A 17514-nucleotide genomic window follows, 5' to 3' on the forward strand; every position below is an offset into this window, starting at 1 on the left:
ATTGAGAACAGCAAATGGAAACATCTCAGAGAGCTCGAGAAGGAGCAGCATTAGTCCACAAACATGGCAGAGACCCGGAAGAAACAGTGAATGGAAATAGTGTCTTAAGAAAAAAATATTGGTGATCATGTTGGATATTTTTGTGTGGGGTTAAATGACAATCTAAGATTTATTTGGATCTTTGAAGTCCTTTTAGACCGAAAGCTAAAAATAAAGTGTTCTCTGCAGATCTAAGTTTACAGATATATTCCATCATGTTTGTTTCCTAAAAAACAACTGCAGACAAATTAACTTCAGATGGTTTATTTTGAGAGCCAACAAGAGAGAGAAGAAGTTTTTAGATCAATAACGCTCATTTAAAAAAGAAGCAAACCAAACATTACAGGAATATCACAGCGATACCAAACGCACTTTATCTTCACCAGCGCCTGCAGCGATATTAAAGTAATATAGAGGTACAATGACCAAAGATCAAAGCTTTTAACAAAAATACCAGATAGCTGTCTCAATCAACACAGAAGAGAATCACACTATACTGAATTATATTGACCTGCAAATGCACATAGTCCATTTATTATAAAAAATAAAACACAGTAATTTTATCTCATAATTCCATAATGTCAAATGCCATAAAGAGTTGTGTCTTTTAGAAACGTGTTCAAACGAAAGCTGTAATTAATGTTGGCTCCTGCTCCAGACAGGTGGCAACAGCCAAGTTTTTTCTCTTCCTAATTGAATTCAAAGCATGTGATAGTAATGCCACGCCCCCTAGTGTTTGGTGCCTGCCAGACTCCTGGAGTGTGATAACCTTGCTCTGCGTCCGGGAACCTCACTGAAGGAATGTGGACGTGGATTTGGATGTCCTCCTCCTCTTGTTGTTAATTGTTGATGCAGCCCCGGGGGTCCCTCGCATGGTGATCAGGGCTCATCCCCGCTCTCTTCTCTTCTCTGTCCGCTCGGACCTACAATGATAAGCACCGAGAGTGTTTTGGAGAGTGGAGACCAGCCATGCATCCGGCTGGAGCCCCTGATAAACACGCACTTGCCGGGGAAGGCGACACCGACCGGTGGCAGCTGCGCTGTCGTCGTGGACGGCAGCGCCAAAGTGACAGCCAACGGGGTGCACGACATCGAGGACCGGATTCTGAGGATCACCGGCTACTACGGGTACAACCCGGGCTACTCCAGCCATAGAAGTGAGTGCAAAGCAGGCAAAGTGCACTGATGGCTTCATCAGTGGATGCGACAATGTCACGCCTTTCTTTCCAAGGTGTGCGATGCCGCTAATGAGAGACACCATATGTTTATGAGAATGTTATGCTAGAAATAAAAAGCCTATGCATTAGTGGATTTTTTTTTTTTAGTTACACAAAAGCTAAAATATAGTCTGCGCCAGTGGTTTGGGGAAGAAGAAACAATATGCAAATATTCCGATCTTTGTAAATCCGTTATAATTTAAATAATGTATTTACACATTAAACTTTTGTAAACTTAGCTAATTGGGTTTTAATTATGGCTATTACGCACCAGCAGGCTGTCAATCATGCCAGAGAGAGAGAGAGAGAGAGAGAGAGAGAGAGAGAGAGAGAGAGAGAGAGAGAGAGAGAGAGAGAGAGAGAGAGAGAGAGAGAGAGAGAGAGAGAAATCAGGCTGTGCAAAGTGTCAGGCCACTAATTACTCTGGCTTTTTTTCAAATTCAATTTCAGAGTCAATTGTTTAAACTGTCGCCTAATGTTGTCCACATCGTGTTGGTGAACTCTGCAAACAATGACTTACATGGCGGCCTTGTATGGAATTCCAAATATTTAATTAAAACAATAAATTTTCCCAATGACAAACAGGGAGTGTGTGAATATTACCAGCTGTCTGCTGGCGTGCATGAGATATAGCAGCAGCGCCTCAATATTGTAAACTTCTCTGTAATGTTCATGTGTCAACGTGGTCGTGATTGGTGGAGCAATGCTTTGAATTCTGCTGACTCAGAGACAATGGCGTGGAGAAGAGAGCTGATGGTGCACTTTGTTCAGGGATGATCTTTCTGTCTTGCCCTCCAGTTGTGTTGAAGTATTGGATTGTAACAAGGGAAAAGAACAAACATTTACATATTCTGTGCACAGCTAATGTGTGTTTTTACAAATGGCGTCATGGTAATGAACAGAGTGTAGAGCAGGATTTGTGGCATTAGAGAAGTCTATCACCTCTGTGTTACTTAAATGACCGATTCATTGCATGGTGTCCTCATTCTTTTGAGCTGAACTGATGCTTTTCTTAAATATATCTTCAAAAATGTAGATCTTCGGTCATCTGGCTGTGAGTCTCTTGTGTTTCAGCTGCTTGTACACTTTCAATAAATTGGACTTTTCGCCATCTCCCTCTGGCTGTTCTCTAAAAGATAACTACAAAATCATGATTTAGAGATACACTTCTGGAAAAGAGATGTACCCGTAATGTCATGACGTTCCTATACTAAACCAAACCCTGGCACTCTGTGACACAAGCCATTACTCTGACAAACTTGTTTTGAATCTGAAAGGAACATGCAGATTGGGCCTCATTCAATCAGTTTCAGCCGAGGCTCTTTTAGATGAGCTGAGAACACCTCAATGTTTTTTTAGATTGAGGCTGAGGAAAAAGTAATGAGGCAGTCTCACATTAACTGCCTCCGATTTATCAGAGGTGTCAGTTGCAGTAGATTAACCATGAATGCAATCACACACTTTCATTTGAGAATAGATCTACTCGTCCAGATTAATCTTTTGGAAGAATAAGGAGGGGGACCTAGAACTTTAAATTAAAAACAGATTGAACAGCTTAAACAGTTCAATTGCATCTGATATTGTGTAACGAAACAGCTTTGGCTCGGGTACTGAAAGTTATAATTAAGATAATTAAGACTTCTAATGTGATATTTTTTGTGAGACTATGAAAGCCTGAATTCGTCATTGGTTATGAATAGGTTTGAATGAATAGGTTTAAATTAAGATAGTATTGTTCTTAATAAGAAGGATAAGTCGATTTCGACAGCCAATAATTTTAGTCTTTTTTTTTAGCAAAAATGCACACAAAAAAAGAAAATGTCTTCTTTTCTTTGATACATATGAAAGATGAATGTCTTCATTGTCTTTGTTGGTCAAAACAAAAGATTTGAATATTCTTATGATAATGTACTATGGGACTCAATAAATGTCAGTTAGTTGCAACTTTTGTTCGAAGGCCTTTGTCGACCATCTCATGCCTCCTGGATACTGAATAAGACACACATGAAAGATGGGGTGTCATCTGTGGAGTCATTTCAGGGATAAGGAGCAGCTGTAGATTGTAATAGCATCCACACCAAAACGATAAAAAAAAACAGTGTATCCGCGAGCTGAGGAGTTATTTGATCTGAGAGACATTTCCCATTGCTCTGATGAAATATGTCATGCATAGCCCTAGATCATTTCTCCATCTATCCATCAAATGGTTTTATGCATGCCAGAGTCAACAGAAGGTATTCCTCAGGGCAGCATACTTGTCACCATTTTTCCTGCTTGCACAGCTCTTAAACATGCTGTTGCTGGCGCTGTCACTGTGGCAAGGCCAGCTCGTATTCCTCTTAAATGTATTCCACTTATTCTCAGAAACTAGAATGTGAAAAGTCACTTTTGTTTAATGCTGTTTTCTGTCTGAAAGTGTCAACTTTGTTCATTTTGTTTTGTTCACATATTTGTAAACCTTGAGTTGAAAATCACACATCCCTCAATCTGCTGAATATAATTTTCCACGAGGGTTAACAAAGAAGCCCGTAAATAGAACAGTGGGCTCACCCTGCCAAGCCTATGGGGTAATGATATATTTAGTAAGATTCTGGTGCCAGTTTATAATTGACACTTGCCATCTGCGTTGAATTAGAAGATGCCTCTAAGGGGGAGTGTGGACTACATTTGGTGACAGGTTCTGAGCTGTAATGCATACAGTCATGATACAATACTAAAAGTAAGGTCAATGTCATTCTTAACAAGCAAGCTACTCTAGTTCCTCAGAGAAAAATGTCTTTAAAATGTATTTAAAATCAGAAAAAAGAAAAGACGACATATTCTTACAGCAACCACTTAGCTTTTGCCGCAGCAAACAACAATGCCGTGTGCAGAAATTGCTTCCGTAGCATCTCCTGCAAAACTATTACAATAATGTGCTGTGTACCATGTTTTGAGTATAGCCAATTTATAACAGGGCAGGTCTGTAGTGCTGGCATCCCCACTGTGTAAATAGGTGTGGTGCAGGAGAGATGACAGGTGATCGTAGTGGCAGTGTCACTCAGCTCTGTGCCTGTGTAGTTCACTGCCAGACTCACACTAAGACAACAACAACACACAGCGGCACTCAGAGGAGCATTTTGAAGGAAGGGCGTGAAATACAACCCTTTATCACAATGGGGTATGTTGCCATGTCTATGTCAGTACAGAGAAAGCCTGGAGAGATAAACAAAGAGAAATGGACATGCCTTTGAATCCATTCATGCTTGTACTGATTGGTAATTCATTTTGCAGTTTTGCGTTTACATCAGGTGAATTCACTGTCTTCCTTCGACATTGCCTGAAACATTCTGTATGTGCATGCACTTATTTTGGACTGTCCCGTTCCCATGCCTGCTCACTAAGTGCTATTTATAACTAGCCTAGAGTCGAATGGGATATGAGCTTTGCCTGAATGACTCCTGGAGGGCTGTTAGTCTCACATGTGCCTGGGAATGAGCAAAAACCTGAGAAATGCCTGCAATATTTCTCTATGGGAGTTACAGAACTGCTGACCTGTAGGCCACTATGATGCCGTGATATGGCTCGTATGTTGTAGTACTGCACATCAGGAGGAAGTTTTCGTGCAAGCTAATTCCTGCGAACAAAAGTAATACTACATAATAGAAGGGCACAATATGTGAAAGGTTGGTAATGGCCTTTCCATCATGCGCACAGCAGCAGTGCTATCAGCAGCCTACACTGCCCTCCTGTGGTCAGCAAGTCCAATAACAACAATAAAGTGGCCCTCATACTCTAATGCAGCGGTTCTCAAATGGGGGTACATGTTTCAGGAAATGTGGTGCTTAGTACTCTTAGTACCTGGAAAGATCAATACACTGTTATACTACTGCTCATTTTGTTTGCAAAAGTCAAATTGTCCGTAATTTAAAAAAAGAAAAAGAAAAAAAAAGATTGATTGTACCGCACAGGAGTTTTAAATCTGCTACGTTTTGAGTGCTAACTTAAAGGGTTATTTCACCAAACTCACTGAAAAACGTAGACAGAATATCCATGTATGTAGTCATTTAGATAGTTATTGGATGTTTTATTTGTACCTGTTTTGGTTAATTACTAAGTCAATAAAAACTATCAACTCAGACAGGTCCTGCATAATTACCTCACTATGGTGGGGATCTGCCTTGTGGAGAGACAGACAGGGCCACAGAGTACAGCATAGAGCTTCTGGCTGCTTGAAGCTGCCATTGTTGTGTGTGCAATGAACATAATGATAACTCGGAGGTGAAACACATAAATACAATATAGGAGCAGTGAATTGCAATGAATTGTCGGGGGCAGCCCAACAATGTGTCACTGACATACAGCACTACAAGCTGCACTTGAAAAGAGGACAGCAGACTCTGCTGGGACTAGAGGAGATGGACTCAGTTTACGTCAATGATGTTTCAGCTAAAACATAGTCAAAGTTGATTGAGTGTTTTACCTGATTGAACAATTTTTATGTGAAAATCGTGGCCATATTTCCCAGATAAGTATTGTATTGTTGCTGTTTACATTTCTCCTGATGCAGGTTAAATAAATTAGAGAGAAAGGAGTATGTTTTCCTTGCTTAGCAAATGGCCTATAACTGCATTTTGTTGTGCAACCCTTTGTTGCATAATGGAAATACATTATCTTTGGAAGCATTCTGTTATAGTTATTGTTATATGAAGTTTATTTCTTCTCTCCTTTGGCTGCTTGTTCAGTTAGTTTTGATCAAAGAGTAAATAAAATGCTGTTGGATTCTATTTATTTCTTGGTGTTGTAGTTGTGTCCAATATAGGTACAAAATGTGATCAGGAGCTTTAGCTGAGCTTCTTCCCGTTATGTGGGTGTGCAGGATAATTATGTTGATATATGTAAAGCAAATGTGGTGTTTGTTGCAATGTGCAATCCACCATATTGACCAGTAGATGTCCCCATTTTCTAATTCCATTGAGTTGAGTGGCTCATACGAGGTCCACTGAGTGAAAACTAACAGTCAGGACTTGATTCTGGTTCTGTCCAGTCTCCAGTGTATACGACTAGATTCAGCTGCAGAGAACATCCATGCCTCTGTCTCTCATCTCTCGTCCGCCTTTGCACCTCGTCCTCACTGAGATGTGCTGAGTAAAAGAGATGGCTAAAGACAAAGGAGCTCGTGCCATAAACTGAGGAGCATTGGTTAATCTGAATGACAAAAAGAGCCTGAATTGGGAAAGTGCATCAACACACGCAAGGTGCACTGTTGCTATGGAGTAATGAGAGAGGTTTGGGTACAATTGTGCTTTGATCTGTGATGCAACAGCACCATTGTGTCACATACACTCAGTTTCCTGTTTATTATTTACACCTAGCGAGATTATAGAAGGTTGTGATGTTGGAGTTTTGTTGAAATTGTTGAAATTTTACAGAGGAATTAATTCAACGTAATGGTCAATTGGAAGTAGTTTGTTGTGCTGTTATAGAGTTAAACCTAGAAGTGCACACGTTTTGTTTGATACGATGCTTTTAGGCCACACATCAATGAAGAGGCCGAACATTATAATATAATCTGCTAATATTGACAGCTTCTGAGGTGAAAGAATAAACAAAACATACAAGTGAACTTGTGAGCTGGCAAAGACCTTAAGACATGTTAAAAGTACCTTCAAACAATAGAAAAATACACAACAGAGAAGGAACAAGCATTTTGAGTTAATTTGAAATTGAACCATAGTCTCCGGGTATTTCTCTTAATCTGATAGTGATTAGCATCCTGGGCTCTGCTGACTGGACTGTTTTTCTGTCCCCTCCCTGTCTAGCTGTTGGCTCCACTCATCATCAGCAGGGCTATTTTTAAGTTTAACCCTCCTTGTCTCAGGGGATCCATACCCCCAGCTCATCCCCTTCTTACACCTGACCAAACATTTGTTTCAAGGCTAATCAAGGCTCATCCTCACAACAACACTTAATGCATTTGTATTGCACTCATTCTGTCACACTCACAGACCATGGGAAATAACCCTGCTTGTGCCGTGGCATTTTACCAAAATGACAACAGAGTGTTGCTTTTTAAAAAATTTTATTCAAAGCGCCTCCTCAATTTTGAATTCTTTATACATGGCTCTGCATTTTTTTCTTCTATATAGCACTCAGGCAAACACAAACTGTGCTGTCTCACACAGCCTGAGGAATACACAGAGAAGTACTCTGATCTGCTATGCTCTCTATGGAAGTGCCAGAAATTTGGCTGATGAGCATTGGAGAGGCAGGAAGGGAGGGGCATGGTGATACTGATATAATGACAGAAAGCCCGGAGCAAAAGGGACAGTAAAATAGCACTCATTTAGTATTCTTAACAACCCGATATAGACATTTACCACAGTGCATGTTAATTTGAGTGCGTTTTCTGTTTCAGGTCATAGCGCTACTGTTTCTGGCTTGGCGAGTATTGATTTGTCTTGTGAGAGTGTAAGCATATCATGGCACAGGTTATATTAAGATCATGTTCCAGGCTGCAGGCCCTTATGTGTCGGGATGCAAACACTAGACACTGATACAGTGTTTATGTAAAGGCCCAAGCAGTATAGGTCCATTAATTCTTCAGGCAGATAAACCACAGTTGGAGATACAATGGCCGCAGGACTTTCCTTGAGATGGAAACTTCGACCACAGTCCCGAGGGACACTCGCGAGGCTCAGACTGACCCTCCTCAGGTCCACACCTTCTGCTGATGAAAGGGTTTTCTTTGACTGTACAACAGTGATGGAAAACAGTATTGCAATCTCTTATTGAAGTAGTATCATCACAATGTAAATATTTAATGTAAAAACACTGCGTTAACAGTAAATGTCCTGCTCAGATTTTTTTAAACAAAAGTTAGGAGGCACCACAGCTTACAATGGTACGATGGTTTAACGTGATGAAATATAGCATTTGTTCAGGCGGAGCCTTTTCACCCGAGCTGGGCGGTTTTCTTTCACTGTTATGGAGAAAGCAAATTACGTTGCACACATTTATTCTTGATTTAATGTTATAGTAGAAATATACAAACACAGAAAAGCAAGTTTGATGAAAAGAAGTTGAAAGTAGCATGTATGTATAACATAACATAGTAGTGATGTGTAATATTATTGTGTGAGTGTGCAGAGGCTCCCTGACCCCTTAGAGCACTAGATTACTTCAGTGACAGGTTTGTCATGTCTGTGATGGTTGTTTTTTACAATGTTGCAGTGGTGAAAGCAACAGGACAGAGCTCGACTAATAATCTGACCCTCAAGGAGTAGTGAAGAGCAAGAGATGTGCAAAGAAGAGATAGTCATTGGAAGACAGGGGACAAGAGTATGTGCAGAGAGACAGGAAGGAGAGGAGGGAGAAGAGCCTGGTCAGGTAGAGAGGGCAGGGGAGGGAGAAAAGAAGGGGACAGCAGCTAACACAGCATAATTAGCACGGGCTGCTTGGTTACCTTCCAAACAAAGCTGCTGATTTGTGGAGCGAAAGAAGAGGAGGGGAAAAGCGAGTGAGACAGAGAGAAAAAAGGAGGGGGAGGACTGAAAGAGATGAGGGGAGTGATTGCGCCATGCCAGACACACTTGAAGCTCAGTCTCCCTTGGAGACAGTGGCAGCGTTGGATCCCGGCATGACAGTGCAACAGTAGAGTTTCTACTTCACTGCACCTCCACTGAGCTGTGTCACTATCCAGACAGACTGAGAGAGAACCAGAGTCTCATCATCAGAAACAGTGAAGTCGCTGGGCTGGGGAGGAGCAGAGTCAGGACCGGAGTGCTGGGAAGAAGAGACAGAAGAGTTTGACAGAGATCTGGGAGGAGGGGGGCCATCAAGAGCGTGAAGAAGAAGCGGAGGAGTTAAGTCTGAGGATGCAAGGAGCTAGCAGGAGGAGCTGCTGAGCGTGCAGCAGCCCGGACGTATTTACTCTCTCTCTCACACACACACACACACACACACACACACACACACACACACACACACACACACACACACACACACATACACATACACATACACACATACACACACACACACACACTTCCCAAGGAAGGACAGCGTGTTGGGCCCCCAGTGGAGGATGAAGAAACACTCAGCCCGAGTGGCTCCTCTCAGCTCGTACAGCACTCAGGTCCTGACCTGCCCCATCTCTGAAGGTAAACTGAAAGGACCAGAGAGGCTCAGTACATGGTTCAAACTAAACTATTTATATTCTCATGTGTGTGTTAGCATGAACTTAGTTAATTGCATCGTTAGCTCAGATAGGAGTAGTTATATTTATTGCATTTTTTTCACAGCTTTTACAGTTGACAACATATAATTTCTCATGAGGCATCACATGTGTAATTCATTGGCATACAATATGCAATACAAGTAGTGGGATGCAAAAGTGTTCTTTCTAAATCAGTGTTTTGCTACATTTACTTTGAATTTGTGATATCAGAAATTAAATCTAAAGACCAACTGCTGAATTATACTATTTTTGGACCTTTAGACCTTTAGCTCGTGTAAAAAACACATTCGTATCATTTCAGTTTTCAGCTTGCACTTAATGTGTTGAGAGAAGGAATATAGTTGTAGCAGCATCATGTTTTTAGCCGCCCAGCAGTGAAAGTAAAACCGTACAAGCCCAGGTCAGCTGCTTTCACATCTGTTTATTCTGTTCACTTGTTCTTCCTTCATCCAACTGAGCATCCCTAAACGCCTTGAACCTCACCTACATCCCTCCTCAAAGATGTTAGATAACAGAGTGAGACCGCTGATCACCTTTCCATCAGCATCATCATGACCATGTCACATCTTCAGACCTAACTTAGATGCTGTTTGACCCGCAGTACGCCTTCATCATAATGCTGCAGACGTGACTGTGAGCTTCATATTGGATTTGGCAGCGGTCCATCCATCAGTGTCACTGGCATGCAGTGTCAGTGGTGGAGATAAAACACAGAATGGATTGAAATGTTAGGTTCAAGCAGCGTGCTGCGTCACACAGAGGAAATAAGCTCTGTTAATGGGTGCCAGTATAGTGAGTGACCCTGTGCAACACTGTGATTTCTGTAATGAAATGGCATGGCGCTTTTTTTATTTTTTCGAGCCATAATGAGCTCTCAACTATTTCATGTATGAATATTAACTTTTTTTTAGTTTATTTTCAAGTGTTAGGTATTGTATTAGTTAGCAATAGCATTAATATAGCCTTAAAATGTCAAATCATGTGTATGCTGCTTTGACAAAGGTGGAAAACAACTGACATCTTAAACTCAAATGTAGTCACATACTTTAATTAAGCAGATGTTCTGACTCTAATGTTAGTGTTAGTCTATATTTGAATGTTTAGGCATTTACTCATTTGTGATGACTTTTAAACAAAAACTGTTTTATTCTGAATCATCATCATTATCATCTTTATATGAAAGATGAATAGCACATAATTATGCATCAAATTTTTTCAGACAATGAATAAGTCTAAGTAGTTGATGACTAATCTTCATCATTTGAGTACACTTTCTTTGAGTTGGCTGAAATTAACTTGAAATTGCACTTTTTCTATTGAAGTATTTCACTGAAAGGCATTATGTTTCCCTTTGCAACTTTTTAGCAGCAATATTAGTCAGAAATATTAGTCAGCAATAACGCTGCCTATTATGAGATTACGCATTTGGCCACGAGAGCTGCTTTTATGAGGCAGGGGAATAATAGAGTTATAATATTACTGCATCTTGGCACCAGATCAGCCTGTAGTGGCTTTTACCTCTGGACAGAAGAGCCCGTATCCAACACTAAAAGCTTTAGGTTTTGTCGGTGCCATGAAACACGAACCATCTTGCTTGGTGGAAGAGGAGAGGCAGACATAAAGAAAAAAAGGAATAAAAAAGATGCTTCTCTCTTGCAGAAACATCAGATCTGTTTTCCAGTGAACAACCAGCAGGTGCATTAGATTAATTAATTAAGAATTATACCAAATCCCTTAATGGTCCCTTTAGAAAATAAACTGTATCGGTGTTGAACAGTTTGCTTTCACCAGATTCTGTAAATCTGCTCCCAACTGGGACATACCACAAGGTGAAACATTTGAACTTAGAGTTTTCTGAGGTGATAGTCACAGTCCGTAATGAATTAAAGTGGACTGACTGGACTCATTGTGACTTATTCTTGTTTGAAGGTTATTTTTGTCTCTTGTTTCAAACGTGGCTTTGTAAATCCTGTAGTTCTGCAGTGTGGCCCGGCTCAAGGCCAGTGCTGCACCGACACAGTAACGAGGTAGTCTACATTAACCCAAGCACTTGTTATACTTCTTGTTATACTTCTACTCAACTTAATTTCACATTGTACTTTTTATGCCACTACATTTATGGACATAGTTATAACTCTATTATTCCCCTAAACTTTTCATGTGGGTTTATTTTTGAGAATTTTCCAAAATCTGACAAAAACAGTATAAAGCAGAAGTTTGTTTTTATTCTCTCTACCCATTGTCATGTCCTGACGACTGCTCAGATTTGTCTTCTGCCTATTTGGAGGAACTTGACTGAACTAAGTAGTTAAAACAAATTCAAACATGATTGGTTACTTTACAGAGAATACTCATGCACTCGTACATCAGTATGAGCAGCCTAATAATGTCAAATAGTATTAAGTATATCACTTTTCTATAGGAGTGGAGGATTTTAATTGCATGGCTTTTACATGGCATGGGTCATTTTTACACTGTAGTGTTGTACTGCTTCCTCTATACTGCACTGAGGTGATGGAAATCTATGACTTTATAATCATCATTATTTCTTGGGTATAACAGTTACAGCCAGGACTTAGCTTTAATACTCTTACTGAGTGCCTGATAATATCTCATTCATTCATTCATTCATTCATTCATTCATTCATCAAGCTTATAAAGTGAGTGGCAAGACTGTTGAGTTATTTAGTGAATGAAAGAAGTTTCTCTAGAAGATACACTTATCAACTTATTGCAGGGTAGATACAGAGAGACTTTAGATTTCTTCAGGTTAAAACATAGTGATTTAGATGATCTACTTTCATTAAACCTGTCAGTGACTTGCAGTCCCTTCGCTTGTCTTCCTGCTGAGGTCTTATGGCAGTTAACAAACTAAACATATCAGATGCAATGATGAGCATCCCTGAGATGCTCCGCTATTTTAAAGGGGAGATACTACGGGTACACGTTCCAGTGCTCGCGGGGCTCTGGTGTCTGTGGCCGTGGTGTAAATGGCAGAGCTTCACGTGCTGAGCTAGCACAGAGAGCACAGGCAGCAAACATCCAGCACATGTCATCTTTTATTCCTGCCCCAGTGAAAATTGATCACACTATCGAAAGTTAAAGAATGGATCTGAGCTCTCTCCGGAAACGCTCCCACACACACAGCACTTCACATATTATACAGCACAGTTGAGGACGCCGTTCAGTCCCGCAGTCCATTAAGACACTCGGCCAGATCAACCCTGTGGCACTGGCGGCATACAATTAGATTAGAAATTAAATTAGATTAAAATCCCATTTATTTATTTATATTCATGGCACGTTTGTGTTATTTGTCGGGTAAGATCGTACCTCATTCCCACTCACTTCATAAAAGTATTGTTTCCGTGTTCCAATGTGTCTCAAAAGCAACATTTCCACAGCAGGAATTTATACAGTCCAAACAGTGGCTGCCAAGGTTGACATGACTTTCTCGTGGAATGTCATGTGGTTAGGTTTGCTCTTGCTTTCTGGGTATCAGGTTTCTGTGCACACCTGCCTACAATGCGTGTGGGCCGACAGTTCGTGCTGCATCATGAGGCGTCAAAGTTATTTATGACATGCACTGCCACCATGCTAACCCAACACATTTTAAATAAAGCCTTGCCTTACAGATCAGCGCCTTTACAGCAAGACATGCAAACTGTGATAGTGATCACAAAGGCAGTTGATCAATAGACGCTTATGTGCTGGACCGTGGCCAGGGAGACACAAGCTGTATGCACAGGAACACAAAGCATACACAATATGCATTGTTGGGTTTATACAAATGATTTAGGAACAAGGTTGTGGGGCTGTACGTATGCACATCCATGGGAGTATTGGGCTTGGAACTGAATTATAAATGTAGTCATGCTAACATGTTCACAAAGGCATTGCTATCATGCCGACGTTAAGCATGTTTAATGTTTACTACTCCCACCATCTAAGTTTAGCATGTTAACATTTGTCCAACTCAGGCAATTTGTTTTGCAGGTATTTTGGTCATGAACCATATTAGACTACTTTTAATTTAGACCTGCTGATTAAAGTTATTGGAATTCATGAGAGATATTGACATGTTGAGATATTTCCCTCAAAACCATAAATGGTGGCTCTACAGGAAAATTCAGGGCTTCATCCTCTCAACACAATCCACAAATGGCTGTCAAAGATTTAACTAAAGTAACAAATGTCAACTATCGTCAGGAGGATAGTCTTCTGGGGATCATGAGTGCTGCTAGCATGGCTTAAAAAAAGCCTTGAGATCTTAAAATTATAATCTAGATAAAGGCACAATTTCAGCAGAAAATATATTCATACTTGAGGCTTTCTCTTTTCTTTGTCCGTTGAAGTACAGATGCTGCAATGCATGTGTTGTTATTGTCTTCTCTCCTATTGTCTCCCATCAGGAGAGGATGGAACAGAGTCTCAAGCAGAGACACCAGGCAGCGAGACCAGCGAAGAGAGCCAGTCCTACCAGACATGTACCAACACAGTTCTGAAGGTGCTCGGTGGTCTTCTGCTGGTGCTGTGTGTCTCCTCCTCCTGGGTGGGTACCACGCAGGTGGTTAAGCTGACGTTCCAGTCGTTCTCCTGTCCTTTCTTCATCTCCTGGTTCAGCAGCAACTGGAACATCCTCTTCTTCCCCATCTACTACTCTGGACTTGTGGTTACCACGCGGGAGAAGCAGACGCCCATCCAGAAGTTCAGGTAAACTGTAAACAAAATGATCCTTCAATTCAGAAAACATTTACATTCTGCCCAAATAGATTCCTGAGAACCTTTTACAGTAAGCAGTAAGTATGAGTGCTTGCCACAGTTATTGTTTCTGCCACCTAAAAAGAGCGATAGCAGAAAGAGAGGAGATGCACAGATGTGTCAGTGAAGTTCATCACCGAAATAAAGAGAAATAGTCATTTTGTTGTATTTATGTTTCGTAAAATGAAGTAATCACACTGTTAACTTAGAACATGAAGCCAGTTACTAGTCTACCATTAAAGCTCTAATGGTGTCCCCCTGGAGGCATTGCTGCTCTTTGCACTCATCTGGAACACATTTTAAAATACCTGACTGTCCACGTGGAACCAGGCAACTAAGCAACCAACATTTCCATCTTCAAAGCGTAGTTCTCATGACAGCAACAACTAACAGCCTGACAAACAAATATGCGGTTTCAAATAGAAAACAGGTTGACACTCACTTTTGGACACCTTTGTGTTTGTTCTCTCACACAGGGAGTGCAGCAAACTCTTTGGGGAGGATGGGATGACGCTCAAGCTTTTCGTAAAGAGAACAGCACCTTTCTCTATCCTTTGGACACTGACCAACTACCTGTACCTCATGGCCTTGAAGAAACTGACCGCCACTGATGTCTCTGCCCTTTACTGCTGCCACAAAGCTTTCGTGTTTCTCCTCTCCTGGATTGTTCTGAAGGACCGTTTCATGGGTGTTCGGGTCTGTATAAAACACCAACAATTATAATGATATGTTAATAATTTATTGTGTTATTGCTAAGGAGTAGCAATGCCACTGATGGCTCTGAGTCTCTATCTGCAGATTGTAGCGGCCATCATGGCCATCACAGGTATTGTGATGATGGCTTATGCTGACGGTTTTCATGGCGATTCCTTTGTGGGCGTGGCATTGGCTGTGGGGTCCGCCTCCACATCAGCTCTCTACAAGGTGAGACCACACAGTTCGAATCACTTGTTGCTTTTGTTCTGGCTTTAAGTAAAGTGTAAATTAACAGTTGTCTCCTCATCATCCAGGTGCTGTTTAAGATGTTCTTGGGCAGTGCCAACATTGGAGAAGTGGCTCACTTCCTTTCCACCATGGGCTTCTTTAATCTCATCTTCATCTCCTGTGTGCCCCTCATCCTCTACTTTACCAAAGTAGAGCACTGGGGCTCCCTGTCCTCGCTGCCCTGGGGATACCTGTGTGGACTGGCAGGACTGTGGCTGGGTGAGAGTGCATGAGCAACCATTTAGAGAGAAGAGCGGGTTTCTATAAAAGCATTTTGAATTCATTTTGGGACTGCAGCTAATAGCTATGTTGTATTATGTATTAATTATTCATACTTTTTGTGTAGGGGCCTTGTGGAGTAAACCAACTATATGTGTTACTTTTAGTTCTTCTCACTGTAACGTATTGTGTGTGCAATCATGTGCATGATTCACACAAAATGGACTCACGACTGAAAACATTGCTCAGTATTCAATTAAAGAAACTCCACATTTACCTTTAATAGGAAACTATAACATTGAATATTGAAATAGGCCTGACACATTCCCAGAGCCCCGGTGGACATATGGCTTGTTTTTTTCTGACTTACAGTCCAAAAACAGATGTTTTCAGTTTACTGTCAGGACTAAACAATAAATGAAACAGGATTCTGCAATCAACTACCTGCCCAACCATTTGCATCAGTTCTGATTAAATCATACTCCAATGTCTCCCACAGTGTTCAACATCTTGGTCCATGTTGGTGTGGTGCTGACGTACCCCATTCTCATCTCTATAGGGACACTACTGAGTGTTCCGGGCAATGCAGGTACGGTTTCTTCATGTGGCTCAAGACCTCCAATTTACCGATTATTATTTTTTTCGTTAATTTTGGTGAGAATGAATATGATTGTGAAAATGAGAGTAAATGGCCCCACATGCTGTGGTCTTGTGTTGAGAGGTCAGCACTTTGGGCCTCTGTAGCAAACAGATTACACAGCAAGTCTGCCTCTCTCGTCCTGGAAACCCAATCGTCAATGTGCTTCAACAGAACCTGCAACTATTCTCTCGCTGAGGGAGGATCCGGTTGCAAAGGCGACACTAAATGCATGCAGACGAGTTCTTTTCTTTAACCACGATGGACCGTATGAAGGTCAGTGGGTTACGGCATCTTGTCCCAGGCCCCAGACCGCAGGACATAGAGGATAAAGTAGATGGCTTGTGCTGATTATAAGCCGCATTTGCTACACTCATCCCCTACAGCCGCAGAGTCTTGTGGTTTATCTTACTTTATGTAATTAATCTCAATTTGTTTTTGCTTCTCCCCCGCCCTCCCTTCCTGTTCCTGCTCTTCGGCTCTCTCTTTTGTTTCTGTCTTTCTTTCCCCTGCTGTAGCCGTAGATGTTTTGAAACATGAGGTGATCTTCAGTGTGGTGCGCCTGGCAGCCACCTGCATCATCTGCCTGGGCTTCTTGCTCCTGCTGCTGCCAGAAGAGTGGGACTCTGTCACTCTGCGTTTCCTGGCCACAATTGCAGACAAGAAGTCAGAGGAACACGGCGAGGAGCTAACGGAGTCCAGCGTGAACACTCGAAGCCGCAGTCGAGCAAATGGCACTGTCTCCATTCCCTTGGCATGACATGGCTGAGCTCTGCTGGCCTCTGTTAACCAGTCTTAAAGCCCTGCCTGCTCATGCTCCTCCATTGCCCACCCAGGCGGTGTGGCGGGGTGTTGGCTCCACGTGGACTCACTGTCAGGGAGACTCTGGAGATGCACCTCTGTCTCCAGCACTTCACTACAGGAGCAGAAAAGAACGACATTCATGGATTTTGCTAATTGAAAGGGTGGAAAGTGTTATTTACTTTCTTAAAACACTTGCCACGCTCAGTCCTGTTCCTCGCACGTACCCAAAGCAAGAGCTGACCTGCTCTGTGGACTGTATTCTGTGAATATAAATATTGGCAGGGCCAATTTGGCTCAATCTTATATGTATTTATGATATTTATTTAGAGTTGTATCAATAAGAGTATTATTTTAAGTCTGATTAGTATATAAAAGAATGGCAATTATACTATGCGTAATGTACAGGCTATTTTGGTTTTATAATAAAAGACTAAAAACTCAGATTAGCAGTGTATTACTTGTTTACTTTATGACCACACAAATGTGTGAGTTTTCTAACAATATATTGGAACGTATTTAGATGTCTGAGCAATTTGCATACAATGCTAATGGTGCTTGAAAAGCTTCACAAACACAAAAATTGCCATTATAAGTTTTTATTATAATTTACTTTCATAAATATTACTATTATAATA

The 17514-nt window shown here is 41.3% G+C and overlaps 1 protein-coding gene across 2 annotated transcripts; it reads left to right on the forward strand.

Annotated features, from left to right (window-relative positions):
• The first annotated feature begins 949 nt into the window (after positions 1 to 949).
• slc35f4 (solute carrier family 35 member F4) lies at positions 950 to 17253 on the forward strand. Of its 2 annotated transcripts, none has more exons than XM_068580678.1 (7): positions 950 to 1196; positions 13887 to 14187; positions 14712 to 14931; positions 15034 to 15159; positions 15246 to 15438; positions 15938 to 16027; positions 16594 to 17253. In XM_068580678.1, the coding sequence occupies exons 1-7, from the start codon at positions 968 to 970 to the stop codon at positions 16833 to 16835; spliced, it is 1401 nt and encodes a 466-aa protein (XP_068436779.1). In that variant the 5' UTR covers positions 950 to 967; the 3' UTR covers positions 16836 to 17253. The 2 variants fall into 2 exon arrangements, with proteins under 2 accessions (XP_068436779.1, XP_068436780.1); XM_068580679.1 differs by lacking the exon at positions 950 to 1196 and adding an exon at positions 8863 to 9397.
• Positions 17254 to 17514: the final 261 nt, after the last annotated feature.

This window comes from Clinocottus analis, unplaced genomic scaffold (genome assembly GCF_023055335.1).
Source record: "Clinocottus analis isolate CAN_PGR_092001 unplaced genomic scaffold, fCliAna1.0.p SCAF_17, whole genome shotgun sequence".
In the NCBI taxonomy this organism is placed as follows: Eukaryota; Metazoa; Chordata; class Actinopteri; order Perciformes; family Cottidae; genus Clinocottus; species Clinocottus analis.